Source organism: Pseudovirgaria hyperparasitica (genome assembly GCF_010093815.1).
Source record: "Pseudovirgaria hyperparasitica strain CBS 121739 unplaced genomic scaffold EJ05scaffold_3, whole genome shotgun sequence".
Classification (NCBI taxonomy): domain Eukaryota; kingdom Fungi; phylum Ascomycota; class Dothideomycetes; order Acrospermales; family Acrospermaceae; genus Pseudovirgaria; species Pseudovirgaria hyperparasitica.
In genome coordinates, this window is record NW_022985551.1 from 215,536 (window position 1) to 232,136 (window position 16,601).

At 50.9% G+C, this 16,601-nt stretch overlaps 8 protein-coding genes across 8 annotated transcripts; 2 read left to right on the top strand and 6 right to left on the bottom strand.

The window, feature by feature from the left end:
• Window positions 1–332: 332 nt before the first annotated feature.
• On the bottom strand, window positions 333–1,490 carry EJ05DRAFT_535673 (uncharacterized protein; the record flags this gene model as incomplete). Its single annotated transcript, XM_033749265.1, has 5 exons — window positions 1,432–1,490; window positions 915–1,394; window positions 851–884; window positions 442–468; window positions 333–392 (listed from the first exon to the last, which is right to left on the bottom strand). Exons 1-5 carry the CDS (start codon window positions 1,467–1,469, stop codon window positions 333–335), a joined length of 639 nt encoding a protein of 212 aa, XP_033603205.1. The 5' UTR covers window positions 1,470–1,490.
• Window positions 1,433–3,611, top strand: EJ05DRAFT_241492 (cytochrome b-245 heavy chain subunit beta). The gene is made up of 4 exons (XM_033740064.1): window positions 1,433–1,768; window positions 1,814–1,913; window positions 1,963–3,062; window positions 3,123–3,611. The coding sequence occupies exons 1-4, from the start codon at window positions 1,535–1,537 to the stop codon at window positions 3,396–3,398; spliced, it is 1,710 nt and encodes a 569-aa protein (XP_033603206.1). The 5' UTR covers window positions 1,433–1,534; the 3' UTR covers window positions 3,399–3,611.
• A 159-nt stretch (window positions 3,612–3,770) lies between these two features.
• On the bottom strand, window positions 3,771–6,008 carry EJ05DRAFT_241542 (uncharacterized protein). The gene is made up of 4 exons (XM_033740065.1): window positions 5,992–6,008; window positions 5,635–5,778; window positions 4,895–5,444; window positions 3,771–4,833 (listed from the first exon to the last, which is right to left on the bottom strand). Exons 2-4 carry the CDS (start codon window positions 5,659–5,661, stop codon window positions 3,824–3,826), a joined length of 1,587 nt encoding a protein of 528 aa, XP_033603207.1. The 5' UTR covers window positions 5,662–5,778; window positions 5,992–6,008; the 3' UTR covers window positions 3,771–3,823.
• Window positions 6,009–6,398: 390 nt separating this feature from the next.
• EJ05DRAFT_508010 (uncharacterized protein) lies at window positions 6,399–7,067 on the bottom strand (the record flags this gene model as incomplete). Its single annotated transcript, XM_033747973.1, has 1 exon — window positions 6,399–7,067. The coding sequence occupies exon 1, from the start codon at window positions 6,993–6,995 to the stop codon at window positions 6,399–6,401; it is 597 nt and encodes a 198-aa protein (XP_033603208.1). The 5' UTR covers window positions 6,996–7,067.
• Window positions 7,068–9,203: 2,136 nt separating this feature from the next.
• On the top strand, window positions 9,204–10,989 carry EJ05DRAFT_530605 (uncharacterized protein; the record flags this gene model as incomplete). The annotated part of the gene is made up of 2 exons (XM_033748979.1): window positions 9,204–9,211; window positions 9,465–10,989. The coding sequence occupies 2 exons, from the start codon at window positions 9,204–9,206 to the stop codon at window positions 10,987–10,989; spliced, it is 1,533 nt and encodes a 510-aa protein (XP_033603209.1).
• Window positions 10,990–11,000: 11 nt separating this feature from the next.
• On the bottom strand, window positions 11,001–12,594 carry EJ05DRAFT_473373 (putative RTA1 domain protein). Its single transcript, XM_033743388.1, has 2 exons — window positions 12,044–12,594; window positions 11,001–11,987 (listed from the first exon to the last, which is right to left on the bottom strand). Exons 1-2 carry the CDS (start codon window positions 12,337–12,339, stop codon window positions 11,318–11,320), a joined length of 966 nt encoding a protein of 321 aa, XP_033603210.1. The 5' UTR covers window positions 12,340–12,594; the 3' UTR covers window positions 11,001–11,317.
• A 1,734-nt stretch (window positions 12,595–14,328) lies between these two features.
• On the bottom strand, window positions 14,329–15,237 carry EJ05DRAFT_241589 (uncharacterized protein). Its single transcript, XM_033740066.1, has 3 exons — window positions 14,844–15,237; window positions 14,583–14,764; window positions 14,329–14,464 (listed from the first exon to the last, which is right to left on the bottom strand). The coding sequence occupies exons 1-3, from the start codon at window positions 15,078–15,080 to the stop codon at window positions 14,401–14,403; spliced, it is 483 nt and encodes a 160-aa protein (XP_033603211.1). The 5' UTR covers window positions 15,081–15,237; the 3' UTR covers window positions 14,329–14,400.
• A 22-nt stretch (window positions 15,238–15,259) lies between these two features.
• EJ05DRAFT_523924 (uncharacterized protein) lies at window positions 15,260–16,010 on the bottom strand (the record flags this gene model as incomplete). The annotated part of the gene is made up of 3 exons (XM_033748811.1): window positions 15,260–15,615; window positions 15,670–15,766; window positions 15,969–16,010. 3 exons carry the CDS (start codon window positions 16,008–16,010, stop codon window positions 15,260–15,262), a joined length of 495 nt encoding a protein of 164 aa, XP_033603212.1.
• Between the last annotated feature and the right edge of the window lie 591 nt (window positions 16,011–16,601).

Genomic DNA, 16,601 nt, shown 5'->3' on the forward strand with positions numbered 1-16,601 from the left:
GAGGCCATGGGCGTCTTTTGAGCTCTCTGGGGGCGATGAAACCCAAATTTCTTCGTTACAATGATGAGATACGTCCTGGACTGGAATCAGAGCGACCGACTGGTCATTTTTCTCGGAGTTCCCTGAAGCGTTCTGTGCCGCGAGATTTCCTCGGCGAGCACACACTATATATATCCCTTGGCTCGGGCTCCTATCACGATTTATGCTATGTAGTACGTCGCTGTGCGGCCATTATTTTAGTTAGTTGTGCCCTTTTTTCTCTCCCATGATAGGGCTGTGATTGGCTGTCTCTTTGTGGACGATACATGGAGTCATTGAGATGTCGTTCCTTTTCATGTGTATATCGCCTTATGTTGAGCGAGTCTGCGGTCATTGCTATTCTTCGGGTCATGCTGTCATATCTAGAGAGAGCTTCATGGGCCAGTCCACCAGAGTACGTACAGGCAAGCTTTGCATAAACTGGACAGTCTACAGAATACGTGTTCCAGACACTATCTGGGCATTTGAAGACATAAACCCACTCTTTCGTGTCAAGCATGTTTGGAAACGTTCCTTTGGTGGCGCAGAATGAATACAAGCAATGGCAGCCGAACTATTGCTTTATCAACGGGTAGAGCGGCCAAGTCGTCGTGGCTATAGCGACCTGGTTTAACAATATATGTAACCAGGCAGCGTATCAAGTCAGCGGATACAAGTGCTTGTTTTGGTGTTTGATGGCCGGCGGTATGTGTAGGTATGTATGCCTGAGGCAACAACCAACCCAACCAAGACCCTGAAACGTGCTGAGACGGCTTGATACGCGCCTCAAACGTGCTGACTCTAAGCGCCCACATCATCTTCAACCACTCACATCGCTCTTCTGTTGCTTCTTATACACTATCCGCCTAGACTCGGTCTCCTAGTCAATCACTTACAGTTTCAATGGCTCGTCCACTGTCGTCTTCGCTGCCCGCAAAACCCCGCTGTGGCGTCTCTCTGATTCGTCGGCTTGCCCTTTCATAGACGTCCATAGCATCAACAAAGACACTCGCCCTTCATCTTGATTCGCTCCCCTGGTACTCGAGATCCTTCGCGTTACAAAGTCCCATTGTCTCTCATTCTCAACAGCAGCGTGCCGCCGCCGACGAGAATCGTATGATCCAGTACTCATCACCCCGGTTTGCGGTTTGCGGCTTGCGTCTTCCCTGGACCTTAAGCCTTGTTCCCGACCCTTGGTAACAGCTTGTTCATGTCTGTCTTCTGAATACCTTCTTTCTGCCCTTCTCTCATAGGTCTCGTTCGGCGGCCGGCTTGCTGGATCTGCAGCCTCCTCGCTTTCCCTTCTTTCTAGATTCTCTTCGTACAGTGCTGGCACTTTTGGTATGTCGAGACTTGTCGATGGATGAAGGAGTTGGCTGACATTGGGCGCAGATCATAATACGTTATCCTTACCTTCCAGCAGGCGATCGGCTCTCCATTACACTGCGCATTCCTTCCGAAGCTTGCCTGCCCAAGTTCAGGTTTTAATAGCTAGATCAGCGCACGCACATCTACCATGTCGCAAGGAGAATCATACAGACTGCCGGGGCGAGAAAGATCGAGATGGCCACCGTTGACACGGATGTTGATGTCGGGAGAGATGAGCGATCAGGCTCCTAGAGAGTTGAACTGGCGGGAAATGCTTGACAGATGGATGGTGAACGAGGGCTACCGGAGGCTGTTCGTTGGTGTTTTTATGCTGGTGCACCTACTGGTGTTCACATTTGGATGTCTGCATTACGGTCTGAAAGTAGGACTACATACTCCGTGGAGGTATTATGACTGACACCTGTAGGATAACCTCAACAACTCGCGGCAGCGATTTGGCTTTACATTTATTATAGCGCGTGCGTCTGCGTTGGTCCTACATCTAGATGTAGCGTTTATCCTTCTTCGTAAGGCTTCCGAGACTATCGTCGGATTATGGCTAACAAGGTCTCCCAGCCGTGTGCCGCAATCTAATCTCACTTCTTCGTCGAACTCCCCTGAACGGCATCATCCAGTTTGATAAGAACATCACCTTCCACAAACTCACCGCCTGGTCCATCGTCTTCTTCACCTGGGTACACACCATCTGCCACTGGGTCAACCTCGCGCGCTTCTCTGCCCAAAACAAGCTTGGATTTGTGGGCTTTCTCCTCGCCAACTTTGCCACCGGTCCGGGTTGGTCGGGCTACGTGATGCTCGTCGCCCTGATGGCGATGGTCTGGACAGCCATGGAGAAGCAGCGCCGCGCCAATTTTGAACGCTTCTGGTACACGCACCACTTGTTCATCATTTTCTTCGTCTTCTGGTCCGTACATGGCGCCTTCTGTCTGATCCCGCAGGACTTTGCGCCCGTGTGCTCCGGTACCGGCGTCTTCTGGCAGTACTGGATGTACGGCGGCTTCATCTACCTCGCGGAGCGCATTGCGCGCGAGGTACGGGGGAAACACAAGACGTACGTGAGCAAGGTCATCCAGCATCCCAGCAACGTGTGCGAGATCCAGATCAAGAAGGAGAATACGAAAACGCGTGCGGGCCAGTACATCTTCCTGTGCTGTCCGGAAATCAGTATCTGGCAGTACCATCCTTTCACGCTGACCAGCGCCCCGGAGGAGGATTATATCAGCGTGCACGTGCGTGCCGCCGGCGACTTTACACGTAGACTACACGCCGTGCTGGGTTGTGAGCCCGAGAGACGCGGTGGTGCGGGCGCAGACATACCGAAGGTCAAGGCTGCTGCCGCGGATGACAGGCACGCGGATCCGACACTACGGCGCATCTTGCCACGGGTGTACATTGACGGGCCCTTTGGATCAGCCTCCGAAGACGTATTCAAGTTTGAAGTCGCAGTCCTCGTCGGCGCGGGCATAGGTGTGACGCCGTTTGCAAGTATACTGAAGAGTATCTGGTACCGCATGAACTACCCCCAAGGGCGCACGCGGCTACGCAAGGTGTATTTCTTCTGGATATGTCGGGATTTTGGCAGTCTGGAGTGGTTCCGAAGTTTGCTGCTGGCGATTGAACAGCAGGATCTGGAGGATCGGATTGAGATTCATACTGTATGTTGTCGCCTGCCCCCCTTTTTCCTCTGGATGCATACTGACTTGATAAAAACTTAGTATCTCACGGCCAAGATCAAGATTGACGACGCCACGAATATCATGATCAACGACGCCAACGCCGAGCAAGACGCCATCACCGGCCTTCGCTCGCCCACATCCTTCGGCAGACCGAACTGGGACATTATCTTCCGCAGCATCCGCAGGATCCATGCCCCGGCGGAGGCTGGCGTGTTCTTCTGTGGGCCGAAGCCATTGGGGAGCTTGTTGCACGTGAAGTGTAATATGTACAGTGATGATGCGTTTCAGTTTGTGTATGGAAAGGAGAACTTTTAGAGCGCGGAAGAAGCGCGCGCAGTTCTGGTTTTGGGGTTGGGGGAGCGGACGTTTGGAGCTGAAGATATCTTTTTGCCTGCCTGAATTTTTCGGTATGTCACTTGATAGATGGATAGCATACTATCTTGCCCGCGGACCTGTATATATATACATATATAAAATATCCATATGCTTTTTCGTCGTGGCGATTGAGCTTAGAAGATTATATTACCGTTTGAGATATTCTATGTTGCTAGTTGTCTGCCCCTTCCCCCTTATCTATATTGCACAAAATATATTCCCTTCGCAGTCTCAAGACCTGAATTGTCCCACCAGATAACGCCTGATTGAATAACTCCCGCGCCTGACCCTGCCTCTAGAAGAAGAAAGATAAACTTTATATTACACGACCCCGTCATGAATGATATACAGGCGGACGCGCACGTTTACATCCGCCAGCGACCTTCCTCCCCACCACCACCACCACTACCATTACTACCATTACTCTCCCTCTCCCTCTCCCTCTCCTCCATCTCCACTACGTCCTCCTCCCCCACGCCCACGCCCGACCGCGCACTCGCCGCCATACTATCATACGCCACCACCTCCACAGGCTCCTGCTCACCATACATATACGGCGGAATGAAATTCCCCCACAAGCTCGCCCACACGCGCACCCTGCACCCGCGCCGCGCCATACTCTCGCCAAACGAGCGCGTGCCGAGACAGCGACTGGGCGAGCGCCAGAGCAAGGCCACGGCATCCTCGATGGTGTCCACATCCTTGGTGGGCCGCATGTGGATGTCTAGGGCGTAGGGCATGGGGGTGGGCATGGCCGTATCGGAGCCGAAACGGGGCGCAGGAAGCCAGGTCGCGAGGTAGCGCTCGAGGATCTGCTCTAGGTATTCGAGGTGGTGCGTCTGGATGCCGGAGAGGGCGAGGGCGCGGAGACGGGGCGGGTGGGCTTCGGCCTGGAGGTAGCGGTGGAGGAAGGATGCGGGGCCGATGACGAGGGTGTGGAGGGACGGGAGGGCATTGCGGAAGGAGGAGGGGGTGGCGGCGGAGTCGAAGATGTGGGGGCTGCCGCCGTCGTGGGAGAGGGAGGTGAGGGCGTGGGATTGGAGGGCGAGGGCGGCGAGGAGGGTGGAGAGGGAGCTTGCGAGGAGGGGGATCGGGGAGTCGTGGAAGTGGTGTTTGCGTTCGCCGAGGGTGAGGGTTTGGAGGGCGCGGGGGAGGCGGAGGGTGGTGAGGAGGGCTGGGGCCGAGATGTTGCATTCGTCGAAGATGAGGGTGCGGAGGGAGGTGGTGTGGTTGGGGGTTGTTGTGGTGGTTGTTGATGGGTCTGGGGTGAAGTCGAGGCAGGAGAGTTTGATGGTTTCGAGGGTGGGGTGGTGGAAGACGGAGTGGTCTGGGAAGGCGTATTTGGCGTTGCCGAGGCCGTGGGAGTGGTATGTGACTGTTGGGGGGAATGGTATGTTAGGGCTGTGGTACTTGGGATTCACTTTGCTTTTGCTTACAGGACTTGAGGAATGCGAGGCTTCGATGTGCGGGATCGCGGAGAAGAGTGGCATTGCGGAAGAGATCCGTGACGTCGATGCGGCCCTTCTCGGCCCACTCGCGCTGGCCCTCGAGATGGGGCCGCCACTGGATGTCGTTGCAGCAGGGCGTCTCGATGAAGAGATGGCGGAGATGCTTCATTTCTCGGATCCTGGGATTGATGTCTTCGATTCCGTCCTGGTCTTCGGCCAGGTAGCGGATGGCTAGACGGCGGATGTTTCGAGTCCGGATCGGGTTGTTGGCTAGGTCTCTGTTCATGCGGCGCGCGGCCTGGCCGGTGCGGATCAGGACGTCGCGATAGATGTGTTCTTGGGCGAACTTGCGCAGGCGGGTGCACGTGTTGCTGGCATTGAGTAGAGTGTTTCTCTCGTCGATGAGATCGAAGATGTGGATCAGGATCTCCGAGGGCAGGGTCAACAGAGCCGACTGCTCGTTATTATCATTTGGCATTATGGTGGAGTTTAGGTGTTGTTGTGGAGTGGAGGAAGCATGAAGTGAAGGAGCGGTGGTCTGGAACGTATTACCCTCGTTGCGGGGTTAGCGGGGCTAAGAAAGGGGGGGGGCTAGAGTGACTGGGTAAAAGGGGGGGGAGGGGGGTTGTAAATGCAATAAATGTGTAAGTGAATGCGATGCAATAATGCACGCGAGCTGAGCGTGAAAGATGGGGCAAATCGTCTCCCAGCGTGGTGTCTGTACTTACACCGTCTTTACCATCCCCGTCTGCCATCGGAGGCAGACTCGGAGCAGCAGTATCAGCGTTCCGACTGCAGTCGGACGTGCCTCGGACTTTTGCTTCCGCTGATAGGGCTGATGATGCAGGGGCGGCATCGGAGTCGGAGGTGCTCTGGACTTGCCGGTCAATATCTACGTCTGGAAAGATGGTCCTCAGTGCAGCCTGTGATAGAAAGATGGGCATCTTTGGGAATGTACGTCTCACAGCACAGGTGATTTCTTTGCGCGCGCGAGAGAGAGAGAGAGAGAGAGAGAGAGAGAATTTTGGAGTGTGCGAGTGAGACTTTAGGTGTAGGGTAGTTAGTAATAGTAGGGAGCCACTAACCGCGCGGGCATACAGTGCGCACCATTCCCATAGTGACAACAAAAAGGCTGGGAGGCCAGTAGTTAGCCGTCCGAACTCTTCCGTGAGAACCAGAAAAAAGACAGTATACCATGAGCTGCAGGAGGTTCATGGCGTCGGAAGACAGCTGATTCACTGACTCCCCCCCAAACCTCTATCGAGTCCAGCAATGTGGTTTCTTGCTAATTTCATTGCTTATACTGTAACGATGGCGACTGACTTGTCCCGTGGATGGTCACTCATGATTAGGTACTTAATGTAGAAGATAAGATTATAGACTTGATTGTGTTGAATTGATCATTGTAAGACTAAGAGAGAGAGAGAGAGTCTCAAGTGAGCTATTTAATGTCTCAACCACTAGTCCTAATCTAGTAATTATGACTACTTATCTAACATGGATACCATTTAGCTTCTGAAACACCATACTTTACGCGCCATTTACCAATATCGAAAGAACCGGCTTTGTCACCACATGACTCCTTGATTGCGGCGTGAATGGCTATGAGATCGCTGAGGTGTACAGTCTGCCTGTAGCCGCTATTGCATCCATAGGCCATGACAGAGCCATTATCTGATTTCATAAACCTGTCGAAGGACAGCTCACCATTTGTGGTATTTATAACCTCAGTGAAAGCCCCTGCGAGAGCCTTCTCATAGTCTTCTTGAGCTAACTTCTCGTCTGTACATGTAGGTTTTATAGTTTCCAGATACGTCGGTAGTTTAATACGGTCAAACCCATGTATGACTTCAGCCCAAATCTGGTCCCAGACGTTGTAATATCCGGCTTGATAGTATATTTTTCTCCATTGGACTGGACTTTTGCGTTCTGGGTCTTCGAGTAGAGTTTTAATCTCCTTTATAACTGGTAGAGTGATAGTTTCTCGTATCATGTCTGGGTCGGTTTCCGGAAACGGGCGTCTTCGATCGGCGATGACTAGGCTAGTAGTAGCTGCTACTATCGTAATGAGGGTTTTTGAGAAATGCATAGTAGAGTGTTGTAGGTAGATGCACTTATAAATGGAGTTTACGGGAACTCGAAGATAATTTATAAATCTCACCCATGGTCGCGAAATTACTAGTTTCATTCTATCTTTCCATGATTCGCGCAGGTATTATAGGAGTAGCATAATGTCTCATTAACAAGGTCATTAATGAGGCATTTTTTAAAGAAATCCCGAAAATAGAATTAATCTGAAACGTCCATCCATATACTGGCTTCGTGATAGCTATAAATTTTAGTGCACGCCACAGACAGTAAAATCTTATAAGTCAATCCTTGTCCAACGCCGATTAGTCCATCATCCTCCACGCCTTTATCGTTATTTTACCTAATATAGTCACTCATCCTCCACGCCTTCATCGTTACTTTACCTAATATAGTCCCTCATTCTGCACCGCGATATTAAAGATGGTGTTCATTGTAGGTATCTCGTCATTGGTATCCCTTCATCGTACTCGGCGCAACTATTCTATACCGATCGTAGCACTTTGGTCCTGCGTGGATTTACTCTGGTGTCTGCGGTCAGAATGAACCACCCGCAGTAATCCCCTCCTCATGATATGACTCTACTTGAAGGAGCCATATTCCTCTCCATAGCCTATGAAGATCATTGCAGCTGTGGCACATGACCATTCTTCGTTCGAGATTTACGACCAGACGGGAAATGATACAGATCAAGACCCACTGTGAACAGTGCAATGCATGCACCACGTCCAGGACGTGAAAGAGCCCAATTCACTTCAGGCGATGTTTTTGATATCTACACAACATTCTGTTCATGCCATTGTGAATCTGAATCACCAAAATCCTTGCAGGTAACAAGACTGGCATGACAATCGCCGTTATGCAGTCGCAACAGTCACTGAACTTGAGCCTGTGTAGTAGTTCGTGCAGACGTAGAATACTTAGTTGGCTCGTTAGAATCACGCATCCCATCAAGATGTGACTTGCCACAAATATCGGTGAATCCGAGTAGCGACCTAGTTTCTCAAATCACACGTCGATGAATCAACGTGACTATCCCAAGGTAGAGAGATCACTTCTCCCTGGAACTCGATAGGCATCTACAAGTACAAAAGAATAGAGAAGAGCAAGGATGCATGGAAGCCACTCACCACTTCTTCTACCACTTCCCGATTACCGAAAGAAAACAAGTATCAATCCCAAAACATGACACCATATCCAAGCTCAACTCTCGATCTGCAGAACATAACGGCAAGGAAGCAGGATCTCCTCGGTACAATCCCCATCTCCTGTGCCTTTTGTCAGTCGACTAACGAACGTAGACCTTGCTTCGCACGTCTTCTACCAACCTAACCACGCAGTCATTCTCGCCCAGACCGAAGGTCCAGACGCACAGTGGATAGCATGGCTTGTGACCACAGCCGCGCCTCCCGATACCAACCTCATGCTGCCCCTGGCGCGTGGAGCAGGGGGCAATGTCTGGAGGGCGCTTGAGAGTCTGCGGACCGTGCTGCAGGAGGCGTTGAACAAGTCAATGAAGGGAGGCGCCGTTGGAGTTGCGGTGATGAAGAAAACGGCTCCTTTCTTCTGGAATGATGGTACTACGGTTCATGTGATTCCGGACTCTTTCCCTGACATGGTTTTGGCTGTCTCGGATACTACGTCGCAAGCATGAATGACGAATGTGATGGCTTATTTGGCGTGTTCAGTTGCATATAATCGATTCTGGTGTTGTGAAATAATGCTTTAGTCCAAGCAGATAGCGCCCGCAGATTCGTGGTGCCAGTGAGCAAGTATCACGGGTGACCTTGAGCTTGATTCCCTAACTGTTGCCAACCCCGTGTTTATGTCAAGCCGTTTAATATTGTCATCTGCAGTTTGGGCCCCTATCAACCACCAACTGGCACCGCATCCATTGAGAGTCGCGTTGTACGAATGATGAATGCAGTAAAGCATGGCGTAGAGCGAGCATAACAGGAAACTGGCGCTTTGGTAGTGGTTACCATAGTTTGATACTAAAAGTTGTTGGATTTTCTAGTAGCTTGATGTTTTTTACTCGAATTGTCGTTTGCGACAGCCCTTGAACCTGGTTCGAACGAGATGCTTGGCATGGTGTTGAGGCGCAGGCGTCGCCCTGCGGCCTTACTTAGTAAGGCTTAACCCGGGGACAGACGCCATTTCACCCTCACGTTCAAGCCTCGAAGTAGTGACCGCGGCGCCAGCGCCCTCGATGTCAGCGTGTGATCGCTATATTCTGCATTGCCATCGGCCGCATCCAAGAACGTCTTCCACAGCGGAGTGCTCTTGAGCTGTCCTTCCACCGTAGCTAATCATGCTACAGCGGATCTGCACGGAATGTTGACAAGCTTTCCTTCACATTATACCTATCAACCACTGAACAACGAGGCAACTTGAAAGACGTGTCGTGAGACTAATGACATCGCAAGGAAGCACTGACTTCGCACGTCTTCTCTATTGTGCTCACTATGAGTGTTCATACGCGAAGCCTTCTCCAATTTCCCGCAGGCGATAACTCAACCGACACATTCATTAATGGCGTGCATTACAATCGAACAACCCTTGACTTGTTCAGCTACCAGCTGTATTCGAACGATACGATCTCGAACGGTTCCAACTGCTTCCTTGTCTTCGACATTTACCACCCTTCGTTGCTGCCAAACGGCTCATGGATAAATGGAACATCATGTTACACCCCATACTATGGCATAAGGACAAGAGGATCATTGAGCATCGCATTCGGAACTGCGTTTGGAATAACACTGGTGTTCACGTTGGTAAACCTTCGCAAACATGGACGCATGTATCTTCGGGAAGACAAGAGATTTAAGATTATAGGAAGACGTTGGCAGTGGTATTGGATGATCTTTGTCGCGGTATGCGGACTCGTCAGCTGCTTCACAGGCATTGATGTTGAGCGCTTCTACCTTCAAAGTTTACCAATCGTGCTCCAAAGCTTCTTTTTCGCATTGATGCTTCCTGGGATGCTGGCAGCTGTATGGGAGGCAGTCAGGCACTGGGGCTCGTTCTCGGAAAGACGAGTGAGCGAGCGGGACCCATATCTCCTCATAGACGATGATAGACGAGCTAAGACTGAGTTCTACTTTCCCTTGGTGTTCTATGTCTTTGCTTGGCTAAGCTTCTTCCTGGTAATTCCACGGAGTTGGGGCAAGCTGCAGCAACAACGATCGCCTGAACAGCAAGCCGAAATAGCTGCGCCAAATGCAACAAACATCAGGCTCAAGATCGGTGGCATAATAGCAGCTGTCGCTTGGTCTGTGATTGTCTATTCGCTCTTTCATTCAGCGCGACACTACAGTACGCGTTCACAGAACCGCATCCCACTCAAGCTTGTTGCTGCCCTTGTCGTACTGGCCATCAGGATAGCATATTCGACTGCTTCGGCCTACGTATGGGACATCGGTATCTCCAAGTTCGATGGCGATCCGGCATGGCCATTCGCGCTAGGCTATGGCAGCTCTCTCTTACTGCTTGTCATCCTCGAGATAGCTGGGCTCAGAGACGAAAACGAGGACAAAGTGATCATACAATTGCGCCGAGAAATGGGACGTGCCGTAGATGCTGAGCTTGGATACAAAGCGAAACCTTCTTGGTGGAACAAAGCTGCTGCGTCCATGCATCTGAATCACGATGATAGACTAAAAGCTATCACTCGTGAAGCACCAGTTGATAGACAGACTCATTCAGATCTGTTTGAGGATGTTGAAATGCATGCCTTTGATCCGCCTTCGGAGAATGGGTCGCAATCTGCTGACCATCCGGACCCGTTCAGAGATCCGAGCCTCACTGGTAGTGTCACACCATCGCATGAGGCGACGCATATGATGCGATCATCATCGAGACCTCGAGGTGTGGCGTCAATAGAAACGATGGATAGCGCTAGTACCTCTATCTCGGAGACCACAGGGATGACTGGACAGACTCTTGATAACGATGCTCAACCTAAGAGGGAATATCGAAGTATGTTGGACATATGAATTGTTTCACGCCCAGATCTATCGAACATTTCTGGTTCACACAAATAAAAATCGTTGTTAATCGTCTATGTACGCCGGAGCTCCTAGCTAAAAGCATTTCTATCCAAGGTATATCCACCATTTATCTATCCTTTGAAACGTCTATCCTCGTTGTTACATAGTACGACAGTGTCGAGATGCGTTTTTACCTAGACACACGCGCTCGACACTTCCAATTGACTGCCGCAAGACTTCGTCACGGATGTACCGGGCAGCGAATAGTGCCACTGAGCGGCTCGAACGCTTCATCTCTTGCGTTTCTATGGATACCACGCTCATCTTGCACTATTCATCGCAACTCGACATTCTGAGACTGTGCATCGCTGTTGGCGTCACTCTCGACATCCTTCTTTCCTTTCTTGGTGCGGAACTTGAAGTCACCAGCAGCATAATTGCCCTTGAAGGCGACTCCAGGGTGCAGGCCTGTGAGACATATGACAGCGATACTGATCATTGTGCCCTCAAGCGCCATGAACAATGGTTCATTGTTCGCCAACTCGCTGTCAAAGCCCTCGAAAAGCTCGGCTACACGATACACGCTTCGGACGAAGATTGTAAGTGTAGCCACACCGAGACCGATCAAGAAGGCTTTCCAGATAAAACTAGACCTCAGCACAGCAAATGCCGGATCCCGTTCGCTGCGGCGCTTATGCGCAGACCACGCGAAGTCGGCACACAACAGCATGAAGACCAGGAGGGAGACGACTTGCGCAACGAGACCAGCAATCATGATGTTGATGCCCAGATCATTTGACTTCTCGTCATCAGCAGTCGAAGCAAGAGCACCGCCGAGAGCTTGCAGGACGAGAGATAGGAGGTCACAGGAGACGAAAAGAACGGTGTAGGTACGCGGCTTGAGGCGAGAGAGAGCGGGCGAATAGATGACAATGATACGGCCGAGGCAGAGGTAGATTGCAGCGGAGAGGAATGCAGGGCCAATGGTGAGGCAAATGAGGTATCTGTGGACTTGTCAGCACGAATCCGCTGTGACACAAGGGCGGATGAGGCGACTCACAGTAGAAAGTTATCGAACAAGAACGGATTGTTGTGTAGCAAGAGTCGCCCTACGTATCCGAGCAACTCGAGTACCAGTCCGAAGACCATGGCGACCATGTAGCCCCATGTTTTATGCTTGATGCCGAAGAATAATTGCAGCAGTAGACAGACACCGAATACGATACAGAAGAAGACATTTCCGGCTACGTTTGGGAGATAGTGGAAGCGGGCGATGTCGATTGGGCAGATGTCGAGTGTGCATTGGTCGAGGTCGGTGATGACCTGCCCGGAGGGTAGAGTGATGGAGTCTGACATTATCGCCGGTGCTGGAGCTCAAAATTCGCAAACAAAATATCGGAATGAATACCCAATGGCTCCTGAAGTATATATCTAGTCGAAGAGGCGAAGAGTCAATGACGTGGTGAGATGGTAAGATGAGATGCTGATTCGAATCTCGAAGTCCCACGTCCATTCTCTTATACGAACACACATTCTCAGCCGTTAAGCTGAGGTACGGGCAAACCAGACCTCCGACCCCATAACATCCCAAAACGCGCCTAGCACTATTGTTGCAATGCGTAATATTCCAACAGAGTGAGACTGCGCCCACTAGCCATTGTCCTCTCACCGAACCGGTCAAGCCGTATCGGGTCGGACATATATACACGCTGATTGGCTGTACACTTTCACAACTGCTCGTAAACAGCCTAGCTCCCCCATCAGAGCACATCTCCGTTCACGACGTCACGTGTAGTAAGCGAAAAATCAACGATGCACTGCCTCACTAGTCGGACACGGGCGCGGTATACTTCTCGATCGGTATCATCACTTCTCACTTTATAACGGCCGGGGTGGGAGTTGCGCCGGCCCGGACTCTTGTCACATACCACATACCGGGCCCTCGTCGTCTCTCCTTGCTTCAGGCAGCAAGCCACAAGGATCATCGGTGTCATTTTTAGAATCCTCTCTCGCATATTGCGCTGCTTGAAGGCCTAGCGTGCTCACGATATGCCCTGGTGGTTGGCGGCACGATACTTCTTGGCAAGCCCTTCGATCCTTTGACGCGTGTGCAGCAATGGTTGAATGTACCCAGTGGAATGAATGGAAGCTTAATCTGCCGGACACGGAGCTTGAGATTCGGATCGTGGGCCGCCATTGATGCAAGGCTGAGTTTTGGGGCTGGTGCTGCTGCTCCTGATCCTAGGACTTCTATGGTGCTCAAGTTGGTTGTTTCGTTCATGGACACGTGATATAAGCGAGATGTCGGAGGTTTTTTTTGGAGGGTCGGGTATAATATGTACAGCCTACAGGATCATCTGAATGGGTTGAAGCCTCTGTTGGCTCGTATTGAAGTCAATTTGTTCCGCAAGCGTTGCCTCTTTTGGGCATAATTCGGGCGGAGGACTCGTGGAGTTATAGTGCCTACGTGTTCCTTGGCAACGGCCCCCGTATACCTAGACTATGGATATTTTCCCATGCTTGACTATCGTTCCATTTATCAGTTTGGCCTTGCCACTAACGCTCGTTCGCGCTGGTGATATAGTTGTTCGAGCAGCTTCGTACGGTTTGAGTGTCTGACGATAGTTCAATCTGGACGTTCCGCAATGCAGGCACTCGATCTGTAGACGTTCAACAGTACAATGCGTACATACAGGCAAGATTGCTTCCGTTTCAACCGTATTCTTCTGGCTTTGCGTGTCAGCAGCATACTACTGACTGGATTTCAAAAATACGGGGCTGGGCGTTGTCGACTAAATCTACCTTCGAAGCTGCAAAACTGTCCCAGAAGTGTATACACCGATAGTGCGTCGGTCTGGAAACTCACCAGTTCCTATGTTAATACGTCGTCGGTCCGTCCGTCGCTTTGGTTCTCGATATAACACTAGTCAACAAGCTGATGTACCAACGATTGCCAGCTATTATCAGATGAATGTTTTCAATCTCAATCTTAATCTTATTCTCATTCTCAAACTCATTCTCATTCTCATTCTCATTCTCATTTCCATTCTCGTTCTCGTTCTCATTCTTAAGCTCATCTTCATTTCCAGTCTCGTCCTCATTCTCATTCTCGTCGCACTCATTATTTTGATACAGCTGAAACCGAAACCGCCCGCACACCTGTGTTCCCATCTCAAGGACTTTGCATCTCAACTACCTTGTACGCCCCTCAAATCGATCTTCATAATCACCTGGTCCTTGACCTTCCCATCACTGGACAAGGCGCCGACATGACCGTTGATGAAGCCCTGCATATGCTCTGCCAGTACCTCCAACGCACCCTGAAAGTGCCAGCATCCGGTCGCCCCCGTGATCACCTTGTAGCTCGTACTTTTCTCCGGCGTGTCGTCGTGGGAGATCAGGTGTGCGCAGTGCTGGCTAGGGCCATGGCACGTCAGCATCACCTCTGGATTCACCAACGTCCACACCGCATGGGCGTTCTCTAGAGAAGGAGGACACTTCGTTAGCGGCAGGCTAGCAGGGACCAGCTCGGGTGCTGAGCTAGGGATAGGGAGGGGGCCGTTCTGGAGGGGGGGCGGGGGGGCAAATAGCGTAGGTACCGATGATGTTGCGTTTGAGCGACGCTTCGTAGTCGAGGTTGCGCTGGGCGAAGAATGGCGTGCGGTCGAATGGGTAGATCAATGTGCGCGGTGGGCCATACGCGCCCGCCGGCGGAGGCGGCGAATTGGCCGTGTGTGGATCGGACATGGGCTGGGGCTCTTAATGTCAATCGGGTAGCTAGCTAGGCAGTATGTAGCAGCAAGCCTCATACTAGTCGGAAGAAGAACAAGAAGAAGAGGTGGTGGGTTCGCGATACTTACGTGGTGGGCGATGATCGTGTACGGTTGAGGGGTGGATGGGTCGGGTGTGGCCTGTGGGCTCATGCTGTCGGTGGCTTGACGGGGAGAACTGGAGATGATGTGCTGCTGTTGGAGAGTCTCTTTGTCGGCAGAGCCATTTTGAGGTTCGTGTGTTTGTGTCACGGACGGTTCGTCTGAGGTTTTGTGGGCCGGACAGGGTTGGTGATTGGCATGTGTGCTGGTCTGCTGTACAGGCATTATCCCGGACGCTACAAGGTGATTCCACGTGGTGATCGTAGGCTATATTACCACATCCATATTCACTTTAATCCTAATGTTCAACGAGCTATCGAGGAAGTGGTCAACCGTGAGTGAAGTGGCATTGGCTGAGTATAAAGCAGCTACCAAGTCTTCTGTAATACTTTGCGGGTTCCAGATTAAGAAGACTGGTCTCCCGACTGGGATAGGGAAGTTGGGACTCTATATGACCCCCACAGCATGGCAATTGCATCAGCATGACTGTCGTTCTTGTCGCCTCTCTCGTGGTATCTGATATCCTCGCCTATCATGTTGTCGTAGATGGTGTCTACTGCATGCTGAATTTGCTCGAGCAGAGAGGCCAGAGCGGCTTCTTCACTGGCGGCCATACTGGGTGGGAGAATGAACATGTAGGTAGACTGCGATCGTGGATTGTCATGACCAGTCAGGTAAGCGCTGAACAGTGGTTCTCCCTTTTTACTACGCCCAACTACGATGGCAGGGTTAAGAATTATCAGGATGGCAGACGCCTGATCTATATGGGTCAGCACTGGATAGTCCGATCGATGGTAGTGGCTAAACAGCTTACCAAGAATCTTGTCCTTCAGAAGCTTTTGCATCTGCAGCTCCTCGAGTTCTGTCATGGTCATGTTACCGGACCGGGATTCCGACCTGTCGTTGATGGTCTAGATACCGGTATCAAGTCACTATTTCTTGTCATGGCTCGTAGCTCACACTCACATCGATATGATTGTCGTCTTAGTATCCTCGAGAAGTGCAAGGCGTAAAGTAGCTGAGAGATATTAGCAGAAGTAGCAGAGTTGCCCAAAACTCTTGTCTCGAGATTGTACATGAGGTGAGGTAGACATGAGGTTCAAGCAAGCGTACTAACAGAAGCAAAGAGTCACAGAACACCGAAATAGCAGGCATGATTCACTTTTGAATCAGGCCAAACCTCATCAGAAAAGCTCAGCTTGAACAAGATTGACTAACCGAGTGAACAGTTACATTATGGTAATGAGTAACAGTGTCCTAGCAAAATGCTTCCATTCATGTTAGGTGTATATCTTAAGTTGGCAAAGTACCAGAGATCGCACGCGCAGTCAATAGTGGCAGTAGGCAAATTCTCACATCTTATGACTACTTCACAACGTGATCGTCGTGGTGACTTCGCTCTTTTGGACTATTATATATCGATACAACTCATATACCTTGTTGGATCAATCAGGGCATCATCATCATCTAATTCTCTCTAGCAGCCGATGGACGTGAAGTCCAGGAAGAGACAACAGGTACACTGTAATATGCTAGGTCGGCTCTAGTTCACTGAGAGATATGAGGCCACGACCATGAATGGACAAAATAGGAGAAGAAGTAAAGTTGAAATTCTGTACCAGCTCCTGACGAACGTTGCACCGCAGTCCTTGGGTTGGGCGCATAGATTGCTGCATTACGGATGTGTATGGATCGCATGCTAACGTCAAGACTTGGTGGAACTGGTTATGGTAGAACATATGCCAT